Source organism: Ranitomeya imitator, chromosome 8, assembly GCF_032444005.1.
Source record: "Ranitomeya imitator isolate aRanImi1 chromosome 8, aRanImi1.pri, whole genome shotgun sequence".
NCBI classification, from domain to species: domain Eukaryota; kingdom Metazoa; phylum Chordata; class Amphibia; order Anura; family Dendrobatidae; genus Ranitomeya; species Ranitomeya imitator.
The window spans coordinates 66,102,740-66,115,079 of NC_091289.1; the positions used below are offsets into that span (position 1 = coordinate 66,102,740).

Below are 12,340 nucleotides of genomic sequence, written 5' to 3' on the forward strand. Positions count from 1 at the left end.
TTCCTGGAAAAGAAAGCACATGGTTTGAACACTGAGCAACCAGAACCTCTCTGTGACAAAACCGCCCCTGCACCAATCTCAGAAGCATCAACCTCGACCTGGAACGGAAGAGAAACATCAGGTTGACACAACACAGGGGCACAGCAAAAACGACGCTTCAACTCCTGAAAAGCTTCCACGGCAGCAGAAGACCAATTAACCAAATCAGCACCCTTCTTGGTCATATCGGTCAATGGTCTGGCAATGCTAGAAAAATTACAGATGAAGCGACGATAAAAATTAGCAAAGCCCAGGAATTTCTGCAGACTTTTTAGAGATGTCGGCTGAGTCCAATCCTGGATGGCCTGAACCTTAACCGGATCCATCTCGATAGTAGAAGGGGAAAAGATGAACCCCAAAAATGAAACTTTCTGCACACCGAAGAGACACTTTGATCCCTTCACGAACAAGGAATTAGCACGCAGTACCTGGAAAACCATTCTGACTTGCTTCACATGAGACTCCCAATCATCTGAGAAGATCAAAATGTCATCCAAGTAAACAATCAAGAATTTATCCAGATACTCACGGAAAATGTCATGCATAAAAGACTGAAAAACAGATGGAGCATTGGCAAGTCCGAACGGCATCACCAGATACTCAAAATGACCCTCGGGCGTATTAAATGCCGTTTTCCATTCATCTCCCTGCCTGATTCTCACCAGATTATACGCACCACGAAGATCAATCTTAGTAAACCAACTAGCCCCCTTAATCCGAGCAAACAAGTCAGAAATCAATGGCAAGGGATACTGAAACTTAACAGTGATCTTATTAAGAAGGCGGTAATCAATACACGGTCTTAGCGAACCATCCTTCTTGGCTACAAAAAAGAACCCTGCTCCCAATGGTGATGACAATGGGCGAATATGTCCCTTCTCCAGGGACTCCTTCACATAACTGCGCATAGCGGTGTGTTCAGGTACGGACAAATTAAATAAACGACCCTTAGGGAATTTACTACCAGGAATCAAATCGATAGCACAATCACAATTCCTATGCGGAGGTAGGGCATCAGACTTGGACTCTTCAAATACATCCTGAAAGTCCGACAAGAACTCTGGGATGTCAGAAGGAATGGATGACGAAATAGACAAAAATGGAACATCACCATGTACTCCCTGACAACCCCAGCTGGTTACCGACATAGAGTTCCAATCCAATACTGGATTATGGGTTTGTAGCCATGGCAACCCCAACACGACCACATCATGCAAATTATGCAGTACCAGAAAGCGAATAACTTCCTGATGTGCAGGAGCAATGCACATGGTCAGCTGGGCCCAGTACTGAGGCTTATTCTTGGCCAAAGGTGTAGCATCAATTCCTCTCAACGGAATAGGACACCGCAAAGGCTCCAAGAAAAATCCACAACGTTTAGCATAATCCAAATCCATCAGATTCAGGGCAGCGCCTGAATCCACAAACGCCATGACAGAATACGATGACAAAGAGCACATTAAGGTAATGGACAAAAGGAATTTGGACTGTACAGTACCAATAACGGCAGAGCTATCGAACCGCCTAGTGCGTTTAGGACAATTAGAAATAGCATGAGTAGAATCACCACAATAGAAACACAGTCTGTTCAGACGTCTGTGTTCTTGCCGTTCTACTTTAGTCATAGTCCTGTCGCACTGCATAGGCTCAGGTTTACTCTTAGACAATACCGCCAGATGGTGCACAGATTTACGCTCGCGCAAGCGACGACCGATCTGAATGGCCAAGGACATAGACTCATTCAAACCAGCAGGCATAGGAAATCCCACCATTACATCCTTAAGAGCTTCAGAGAGACCCTTTCTGAACAAAGCCGCTAGTGCAGATTCATTCCACAGAGTGAGTACTGACCACTTCCTAAATTTCTGACAATATACTTCTACATCATCCTGACCCTGGCATAAAGCCAGCAGATTTTTCTCAGCCTGATCCACTGAATTAGGCTCATCGTAAAGCAATCCCAGCGCCTGGAAAAATGCATCAACATTACTCAATGCAGAATCTCCTGGTGCAAGAGAAAACGCCCAGTCCTGTGGGTCGCCGCGCAAAAAAGAAATAATAATCAAAACCTGTTGAATAGGATTACCAGAAGAATGAGGTTTCAAGGCCAAAAATAGCTTACAATTATTTCTGAAGCTCAGGAACTTAGTTCTGTCACCAAAAAACAAATCAGGAATCGGAATTCTTGGTTCTAGCATCGATTTCTGATCAATAGTATCTTGAATCTTTTGTACATTTACAACGAGATTATCCATTGAGGAGCACAGAGCCTGAATATCCATGTCCACAGCTGTGTCCTGAAGCACTCTAATGTCTAGGGGAAAAAAAAGACTGAAGACAGAGCTAAGAAAAAAAAATGCTGTCAGGATTTATTTTTTCCCTCTATTGGGAATCATTGGTGTGGCTCCTTGTACTGTTATGGCTGGCAATCAGGCAACACAGCGTGCAGTAATCAGCGCACATACAGAGATCTGGCAATAACCAAAAACAATAGGACGAGCTCTGAGACGTGGAATCTCTGTAGACTGCAGTACCTGATCTATCCTCACACAACTATAAGCAGCAGTGGATTGCGCCTATCACTACCTATGCAACTCGGCACTGCCTGAGGAGCTGACTAGCCTGAAGATAGAAATACAAGCCTGACTTACCTCAGAGAAATACCCCAAAGGAATAGGCAGCCCCCCACATATAATGACTGTTAGCAAGATGAAAAGACAAACGTAGGAATGAAATAGATTCAGCAAAGTGAGGCCCGATATTCTAGACAGAGCGAGGATAGCAAAGAGAACTATGCAGTCTACAAAAACCCTAAAACGAAAACCACGCAAAGGGGCAAAAAGACCCACCGTGCCGAACTAACAGCACGGCGGTGCACCCCTTTGCTTCTCAGAGCTTCCAGCAAAAGTTAATAGCAAGCTGGACAGAAAAAACAGAAAACAAACTAGAAGCACTTATCTAGCAGAGCAGCAGGCCCAAGGAAAGATGCAGTAGCTCAGATCCAACACTGGAACATTGACAAGGAGCAAGGAAGACAGACTCAGGTGGAGCTAAATAGCAAGGCAGCCAACGAGCTCACCAAAACACCTGAGGGAGGAAGCCCAGAGACTGCAATACCACTTGTGACCACAGAAGTGAATTCAGCCACAGAATTCACAACAGAACTCCCCAGTCTTGTAGACACAAGAGAACAATTATGGAAACAGGAACACATGGGCTACTTGCACAGTGAACAAGTCTGTATGATCATGTTCACACACCACCAAGAAACCTGAAGACACAAAAGAGAATAGTGAAACCAAAAACACTCAGTTTGAAAAAATGTTGCAGTAATCCGCAAGTGCTAGTAAAAGATGTAAAAAACAGGGTATTTGGTTGATACGTTTTTTGCAAAAAATGTATACTAAGCTGCTCTACCAATCTTCACGGTATACCCTTATCAGAGCAGTCCTAACTAATGTATGCAATCCCTATCTGATGTATTTAAAAACCTGATCATCTGTATATAACCTGTGTGAACAGGGTTCAGAGAGGAAAAATCCATGTGTGCATACAGGGTAGAACAGCTTTTGTGCAGATAGCCCAAGAGGAGTGGTGGAACTCCCCAGTCTTGTAGACACAAGAGAACAATTATGGAAACAGGAACACATGGGCTACTTGCACAGTGAACAAGTCTGTATGATCATGTTCACACACCACCAAGAAACCTGAAGACACAAAAGAGAATAGTGAAACCAAAAACACTCAGTTTGAAAAAATGTTGCAGTAATCCGCAAGTGCTAGTAAAAGATGTAAAAAAACAGGGTATTTGGTTGATACGTTTTTTGCAAAAAATGTATACTAAGCTGCTCTACCAATCTTCACGGTATACCCTTATCAGAGCAGTCCTAACTAATGTATGCAATCCCTATCTGATGTATTTAAAAACCTGATCATCTGTATATAACCTGTGTGAACAGGGTTCAGAGAGGAAAAATCCATGTGTGCATACAGGGTAGAACAGCTTTTGTGCAGATAGCCCAAGAGGAGCAGCTTAGTATACATTTTTTGCAAAAAACGTATCAACCAAATACCCTGTTTTTTACATCTTTTACTAGCACTTGCGGATTACTGCAACATTTTTTCAAACTGAGTGTTTTTGGTTTCACTATTCTCTTTTGTGTCTTCAGGTTTCTTGGTGGTGTGTGAACATGATCATACAGACTTGTTCACTGTGCAAGTAGCCCATGTGTTCCTGTTTCCATAATTGTTCTCTTGTGTCTACAAGACTGGGGAGTTCCACCACTCCTCTTGGGCTATCTGCACAAAAGCTGTTCTACCCTGTATGCACACATGGATTTTTCCTCTCTGAACCCTGTTCACACAGGTTATATACAGATGATCAGGTTTTTAAATACATCAGATAGGGATTGCATACATTAGTTAGGACTGCTCTGATAAGGGTATATCGTGAAGATTGGTAGAGCAGCTTAGTATACATTTTTTGCAAAAAACGTATCAACCAAATACCCTGTTTTTTACATCTTTTACTAGCACTTGCGGATTACTGCAACATTTTTTCAAACTGAGTGTTTTTGGTTTCACTATTCTCTTTTGTGTCTTCAGGTTTCTTGGTGGTGTGTGAACATGATCATACAGACTTGTTCACTGTGCAAGTAGCCCATGTGTTCCTGTTTCCATAATTGTTCTCTTGTGTCTACAAGACTGGGGAGTTCCACCACTCCTCTTGGGCTATCTGCACAAAAGCTGTTCTACCCTGTATGCACACATGGATTTTTCCTCTCTGAACCCTGTTCACACAGGTTATATACAGATGATCAGGTTTTTAAATACATCAGATAGGGATTGCATACATTAGTTAGGACTGCTCTGATAAGGGGATACCGTGAAGATTGGTAGAGCAGCTTAGTATACATTTTTTGCAAAAAACGTATCAACCAAATACCCTGTTTTTTACATCTTTTACTAGCACTTGCGGATTACTGCAACATTTTTTCAAACTGAGTGTTTTTGGTTTCACTATTCTCTTTTGTGTCTTCAGGTTTCTTGGTGGTGTGTGAACATGATCATACAGACTTGTTCACTGTGCAAGTAGCCCATGTGTTCCTGTTTCCACAATGCAACCTAGCAGATATCTGTAGCATGTAATTGAAACTCTAACACCCTGCCTTCCTTTCCCTCACTCTGCTATTACATCTCTTCCTACACTATCTCAACCTAACAGAGACCTAATCTTCACTTTAAATAGCTCTTAAAAGAGCTTTTTGGACTCAGAAACTCTCCCTATAGGCTGCCTTCACTCTCTATACGCTGATGCTAAGTCCTCACTACACTTTTTACACATGCAATGTGCGCAAAGTGGTGCTGGCAGGGCTTATATACCCCCCTATGATGCTGTAAGGCCAGACAATCACAGCAATACTACAACAAAGATGGCAACGGCATTACTGTGATTGGCAATCAAGCCCTGCATGTCCATTGGCTGCAAAAAAAACACCAAACATGCTGTGCGGGTCATTTGAATATACTGAGGCGAATAGCTAATTACTCACCAAATAGCATATAGCCCAAATAGCGTACTATTCTTGAGAGTAACAAATAGTGCTGAATGTATTCGCTCATTGCTAATTATTAAATTATACAATTAATTTATTTATTTTTCAGATTCTACATGAAATTCCTATTCTTACCCACATCCCATGGCTTGTTGATCATGTGATGCAATCGGAGTATGAACTGATCGCATTTCTAAAGGAAATTATTTCAGAGCATCAAAAAACTTGGGATCCAATCTACACCCGAGATTTTATTGATGCCTACCTAGTGGAGATGGAAAAGGTAGGAACACTTTTATAATTCTTAGGCTCAGTTTGGATTATGTCAGAAGCTTAAAGAGTCCTGGTCAAAACAGTGCAGCATGCTGAGTACAAATGCATGTAAAATGCCAAAAACATGATGGAAACTTGATGAATTCAATTACAGACAATAAGGATCATTGATCTTTGTTGGCAGTTGTCAATTTTATACAGTTAAAAGGAACCTATCACCAGGTTTGACCAATATGCGTTAAGACCACCACCTTTTCAGAAATGATTTACAGCATTCAATAATGCCCCTAACACGACCTGCAAGACAAGAAAAAGACCTTTCATTATACTCTATTGTTGGGCGGTCCGGTCCGATGGATGTCTCTGACCTTGGTTCGGCTTCTCCCTTCTTCTTGCGATGCCATCATCCTTCTTTGTTTGTGAGGATTACGCTTCTCTATGTCATCTACACAGTCTCCCGTCATCACGCTCCTGACATATAGATGCGTAAAAATGACAGAAAAACGACTGGCACATCCAAACTAGTGTGAATAGGTGCTTACCAGAGCAGCTTCCTCCATATACAATATACAGAAAAAGGTTGCACTCTATCGTGCCAAAGCATGTCGAATATGAAATACATTAAAATATGAATCGCAAAATGGCTTTTGAACATTAGGAAAAATATTTATGAGACGCTTTGCACAAAATTTGGCCAAATAGTGTGAGCCCATCAACCATAGTCAAGGGGGCCTCATTAATCTGATGGGTCCCTGACCTCCCTGTCCAAATGTGAACACTTACCTAAGGCTAATGTCTGTATGCATGGGTGAATGTGGACACCTCTCTCAATTAAGCCTACATATATGGGTTGTCCGGAACCAAATGTGATTAGACGCGCAGATCTACCTATCCGGACCTGACCACACCTCTGTACTCACCAAAATCCCACACTGTCTGTCTGCTATCTCAGCCATCTTTTCTGCTGGCTTTCTAAAGCTGAACATGGACAAAACAGAATTCATCATCTTTCCCCCATCTCCCTCTACCCCTCCACCAGACCTATCCATCAATGTCAATGGCTGCTCACTTTCCCCAGTCCTGCATGCTCGATGCCTCGGGGTGATCCTCGACTCTGCCCTCTCTTTCAAGCCACATATACAAGCCCTTACCTCCTCCTCCTGTCTCAAACTCAAAAATATTTTCTGGATCCATGCATTCCTCGATATGGAAACCACAAAAACACTAGTGCATGCCCTTATCTCCTTTACTACTGCAACCTCCTACTCTCTGGCCTCCCCTCTAGCACTCTGGAACCATTCCAATCCATCCCACACTCTGCTGCCTGACTAATCTACCTGTCTCCCTGCTATTCCTTAGCCTCTACCCTATGCCAAGCCCTTCACTGGCTTCCTATCATCCAGAGGCTACAGATCAAAACCTTTACTATGACACACAAAGCCATCCACAACCAATCTCCTCCATACATCTGCGCCATGGTCTCTCGGTACTTACCTACACGCAACCTTCGATCCTCACAAGATCTCCTTCTCTACTCCCCTCTTATCTCTTCTTCCCACAACCGCATCCAAGACTTCTCCCGTGCTTCTCCCATACTCTTGAACTCTCTACCCCAACACATCAGAATCTCGCCTACCGTAAAAACCTTCAAAAAGAACCTGAAAACTCACCTCTTCTGACAAGCTTACAGCCTGCAGTGGTCGTCAACCTACTGAATCGCCGCACGCCCAGCTCTACCCTCTCCTATTGTATCGTCACCCATCCCCTGCAGACTGTGAGCCCTCAAGGGCAGGGTCCTCCCTCCATCTATACCTGTTAGTGCCTTGTTTTTGCTCATGTTTATTGTATTTGTCTATATTTGCCCCCCTTTTCACATGTAAAGCGCCATTGAATAAATGGCGCTATAAAAATGTATAATAATAATATTATCCAAGGAGGTGAAGATAATGGTAGACCTCGGGGTGATAGAGGAGTCGAAAAGTGGGTGGTCGAGCCCTATCATCCTCGTACTGAAGCCTGATGGTGAGTGGCGGTTCTGCAACGACTACCACAAGCTAAAAGAACTCTCTAGTTTTGATGCTTACCCGATGCTTCATGTGGATGAACTCATTGAGAGACTTGGACCCGCAAGGTATATTTCAACCCTGGACCTGACAAAGGGCTATTGGCAGATCCCCATGTCCCAGAGTGCAAACTAGAAAACAGTCTTCTCGATGCCTGATGGGTTTTTTCAACACACCAGGATGCCCTTTGGTATGCAGGGGGCCCAAGCCACCTTCCAGAGAGCAATAGATCGGATCCTGGCTCCACATAAGGAGTATGCTGCAGTGTACCTCAATGAAATAGTGGTCTTTAGCCTTGACTGGGCTAGTCACCTACCAAACTTACAGGCGGTTCTGGATACTTTAAGAAATGTGGGGTTCACAATAAATCCGAAAAAATGTGCCATAGGGAAGGAAGAGGCCAAGTACCTAGGCTATGCCATCAGGGCAGGTGAAATTCAGCCACAAATCAACAAGATTGAGATGATCCAAGAGTGGCCTTAACCATTTACCAAGAAGCAAGTGAGGGTGTTTCTTGGAATTGTGGAGTACTATCTGTGACTCATTCCGAATTTTGCTATGATCGCCGCGCCATTGACAGATCTTAAAGGCACCAAATCGACGATAGTTAAATGGTCTGATGACACAGAGATAGCATTCCAGGGACTGAAGAGAGCTCTGTGTAAACATCCGTTTCTGGTCGCACCAGACTTCAGCAAAGAGTTTGTGGTCCAGACGGATGCGTTAGAAGTTGGCTTGGGAGCCGTGCTGTCTCAAGTAATAAATGGAGAACATCCAATCCTGTATTTGAGCTGGAAGCTCTCGTCATGCGACAAGAACTACGGCATCGTCGAGAAGGAGTGTCTGGCAATAAAATGGGCCATGGATACATTGAGGTGCTATCTACTAGGCCGGAGGTTCAAACTTGTGTCCGATCTTGCCCCTCTGAGATGGTTAAGGGAGAAAAAGGGTAAGAACACCAGGGTGACTAGATGGTTCTCAGGCCTCCAGGATTTCAAGTTCCACGTAGAACACAGGCCCGGAAAGTCACATGGGAATGCAGGTGCCATCTCCCGGATTCCCTGTTTGGTGTCTGAAGGTGCCAAAGCCCCCGGCTTTGGGCAGAGGGGGTTAATATGTGACCGGGTCACTGGTACGATATGTGAGGGAAGATATGTGTCATGGAGACTGCTTTAATCCGTGATCTAGAAACCCATAAGTTTCTTTTCAGCATTATATGTGCTTATGGACTTCAGAGGCCATGTTATTGGTGGGTTTTTAGGAGAGTAGGTAAGAGATGGGCGGGATGCACACTCACCATATCTCCACCTCAGTGCTTCTCACTAAATTAGAATATCATCAAAAACTTAGTTTATTTCAGCTCTTCAGTACAAGAATCATTACAAACAGAATGCTCTATTTCAAGTGTTTATTTTTGTTAATGTTGATGATCATGGATTACAGCCAACGAAAACCCAAAAATGAATATCTCAGTAAATTAGAATAATTTACAAAAAAACACCTGCAAAGGCTTCCTAAGCATTTAAAAAGATTCCTTGGACTATTTCAGTAGGCTCCACAATAATGAGGAAGGCTGCTGACTTGACAGATGCCCTGAAGGCAGTCATTGACACACTCCACAAGGAGGGTAAGCCACAAAAGGTCATTGCTAAATAAGCTGACTGTTCAGAGTGTACAGAGTGCTGTATCCAAGCATATTAATGGAAAGTTGAGTGTAAGGAAAAAGTGTGGTAGAAAAAGGTGCACAAGCAATGGGCATAACTGCAGCCTTGAAAGGATTGTTAAGAAAAGGCCATTCAAAAATTTGGGGAAGATTTACAAGGAGTGGATTGCTGCTGGAGTCATTGCTTCAAAAGCCACCACACACAGATGTATCCAGGACATGGGCTCCAAGTGTATCATTCCTTGTATCAAGCAACTCATGACCAATAGACAACGCCAGAAGCATCTTATCTGGGCCAAGACAAAAAAGAACTGTACTGTTGCTCAGTGGTCCAAGGTGTTTTTTTTCAGATGAAAGTAAATTTTGCATTTCATTTGGAAATCAAGGTCCCAGAGTCTGGATGAAGAGTGGAGAGGCACACAATCCAAGCTGCTTGAGGTCTAGTGTGAAGTTTCCACAATCAGTGATGGCTTTGGGAGCCATGTCATCTGTTGGTTTTGGTCCACTGTGCTTTAACAAGACCAAAGTCAGGGCAGCCGTCTACCAGGAAATTTTTAGGGCTCTTCATGCTTCCATCTACTGACAAGCATTTTGGTGATGGAAATTTCATTCTCCAGTAGTACTTGGCACCTGTCCACACTGCCAAAAGTACCAATATCTGGTTTAAAACAAAAGTATCACTGTGCTTGATTGGCCAGCAAACTCGTCTGACCTTAACCCCATAGAGAATCTATCAAGAGGAAGATGAGAGACACCAGACCCAACAATGCAAATAAGCTGAAGGCTGCTATCAAAGCAACCTTGGCTTCCATAACACCTCAGCAGTGCTACAGGCTGATCGCCTCCATGCCATGCCACAATGATGTAGTAATTTTTGCAAAATGAGCCCCGAACATGTATTGAGTGCAATTACTGATAATACATTTCAGCTGGCCAACATTTCAAATTTTAAAATCAGTTTTCAAGCTGGTGTTATAAAGTATTCTAATTTATTGAGATAATGACTTCTGGGTTTTCATTGGCTGTAAGTCGTAATCATCAACATTAACAGAAATATACACTTGAAATAAATCACTCTGTTTATAATGATGTGATAGAGTCACTGGCTTTGTGGAGTGTTTTTGTGTTTCCAGCACACTAAGTGCTGGAAGGCCTTGTACAGAGTTCAATGGGCCCTTTTCATGTGAGCACCCGCAATGCGAGAGGGAAGGTGCTCACTGTACCCCTTTTCCCTGCAGGATCTGCAGGAGTTTGAGGATCTGCAGTGAGTTCACATTCACGTGACCAGTACTTGTGATATTTACCTGGACCTGTGGTTCAGTCTGGGTGGTGTATTGGGAGAGAGAGGTGGACCTCCCACGTGCTCACATAGGAGCTAAAGATGCTCTGTGCATTACCTGCAGTGAAGCCTGCATAACTAGGACTGCAGGAGGGTCATTGAGAAGGATGGTCAAGACAGGGACTATCTGCTCCCATTCTTGCCTTTCTCCATTAGAGAAGTTCCACAGGCATCCACAAGGTTCTCCCTGTTTGAGCTTCTGTACTGCCAAAATCCACGAGGTCTCCTGGACATCGGCAAGGATACCCGGGAAGCCGAGGTCACATCAGATCGAAGCATGATAGAGCATGTCACCCAGCTGCAGGAGAGGATGACTCACGTAATGCAGATTGTGAAGGAACATCTGCTCCAGGCGCAGAAGGGTCAAGCCAGGGTGTACAGCCAATCAGCAAGGCTGAGGCAGTTCCAGCCTGGGGACAGCATTCTAGTACTAATACCAATGGTGGAGAGCAAGTTCCTGGCCAAGTGGCAAGGCCCATATGAAGTCATGGAGAAACTTGGAGACATGAATTATAAGGTATATCAGCCCGGTCATAGGAAGCCGTGCAATGCACTATAATGGAGTGTGGGCGGAGACTGTGGGTCTGTGCGGCCTACCGGGAGTCTGTATGGGCCTCTCGGGGGTCTGTGCGGCCTGCCGGGGGTCTCTACGGGTCTCTCGGGGTGTCTGTGCAGCCTGCCGGGGGTCTGTGCAGCCTGCCGGGGGTCTTTGCGGCCTGCTGGGGGTCTGTAAAGGCTTCTTGGGGGTCTGTGCAGCCTGCCGGGGGTCTGTACGGGCATCTCGGGGGTCTGTGCTGCCTGCAGGGGGTCTGTGCGGCCTGCCAGGGGTCTGTACGGGCCTCTCGGGGTGTCTGTGCGGCCTGCTGGGGGTCTGTACGGGCCTCTCTGGGGTCTGTGCGGCCTGCCTGGGGTCTGTTTGGGTGTGCCCATTGGGCTATGCCTGCTACAATGGCAGTGATTGACACATTAGCCAATGATGGGACAGTAGTAGTCCCATCATCCGGCTAATGTGTTGAATGTAAAAAAAAAAACTACATACAACATGCATAACTGCACATAACCCCAGACTCATATTGAACAGGGACCGAGACACATCACGGCCCCTACATATACTACTCCAAAAACGCATATATCAAAAATAGGAGGACAAAGCGAGCATTTTACTTAAAATATACAAAATTTATTAGGGAATAACATTAAAATTGTAACACACTTAAAAACCAACAACTGAAGACACCATAAGATAAACCCAATACCCCTGTCTTAGCCAGCAAACAGTTACTATGGCATAAGGTAATTTGCATACAATGATGCTCAGATGTCAGAGCTTATGAGCTTTCAAAGTACCCCCACAAGGGGACCCAAACCGCAAGGTTAACAATAATGCCTAGTATACCTATAAAGGTGC

At 44.2% G+C, this 12,340-nt stretch overlaps 1 protein-coding gene across 2 annotated transcripts in view; it reads left to right on the top strand.

The window, feature by feature from the left end:
- The window catches only part of LOC138647787 (cytochrome P450 2D15-like), a 338,963-nt gene that overhangs the window by 198,603 nt on the left and 128,020 nt on the right, over nucleotides 1–12,340 (top strand). For both annotated transcript variants that reach the window (XM_069737045.1, XM_069737047.1), the window contains exon 5: nucleotides 5,704–5,877. In XM_069737045.1, the coding sequence (XP_069593146.1) occupies nucleotides 5,704–5,877 (174 nt within the window). The remainder of the gene's footprint in view (nucleotides 1–5,703; nucleotides 5,878–12,340) is intronic.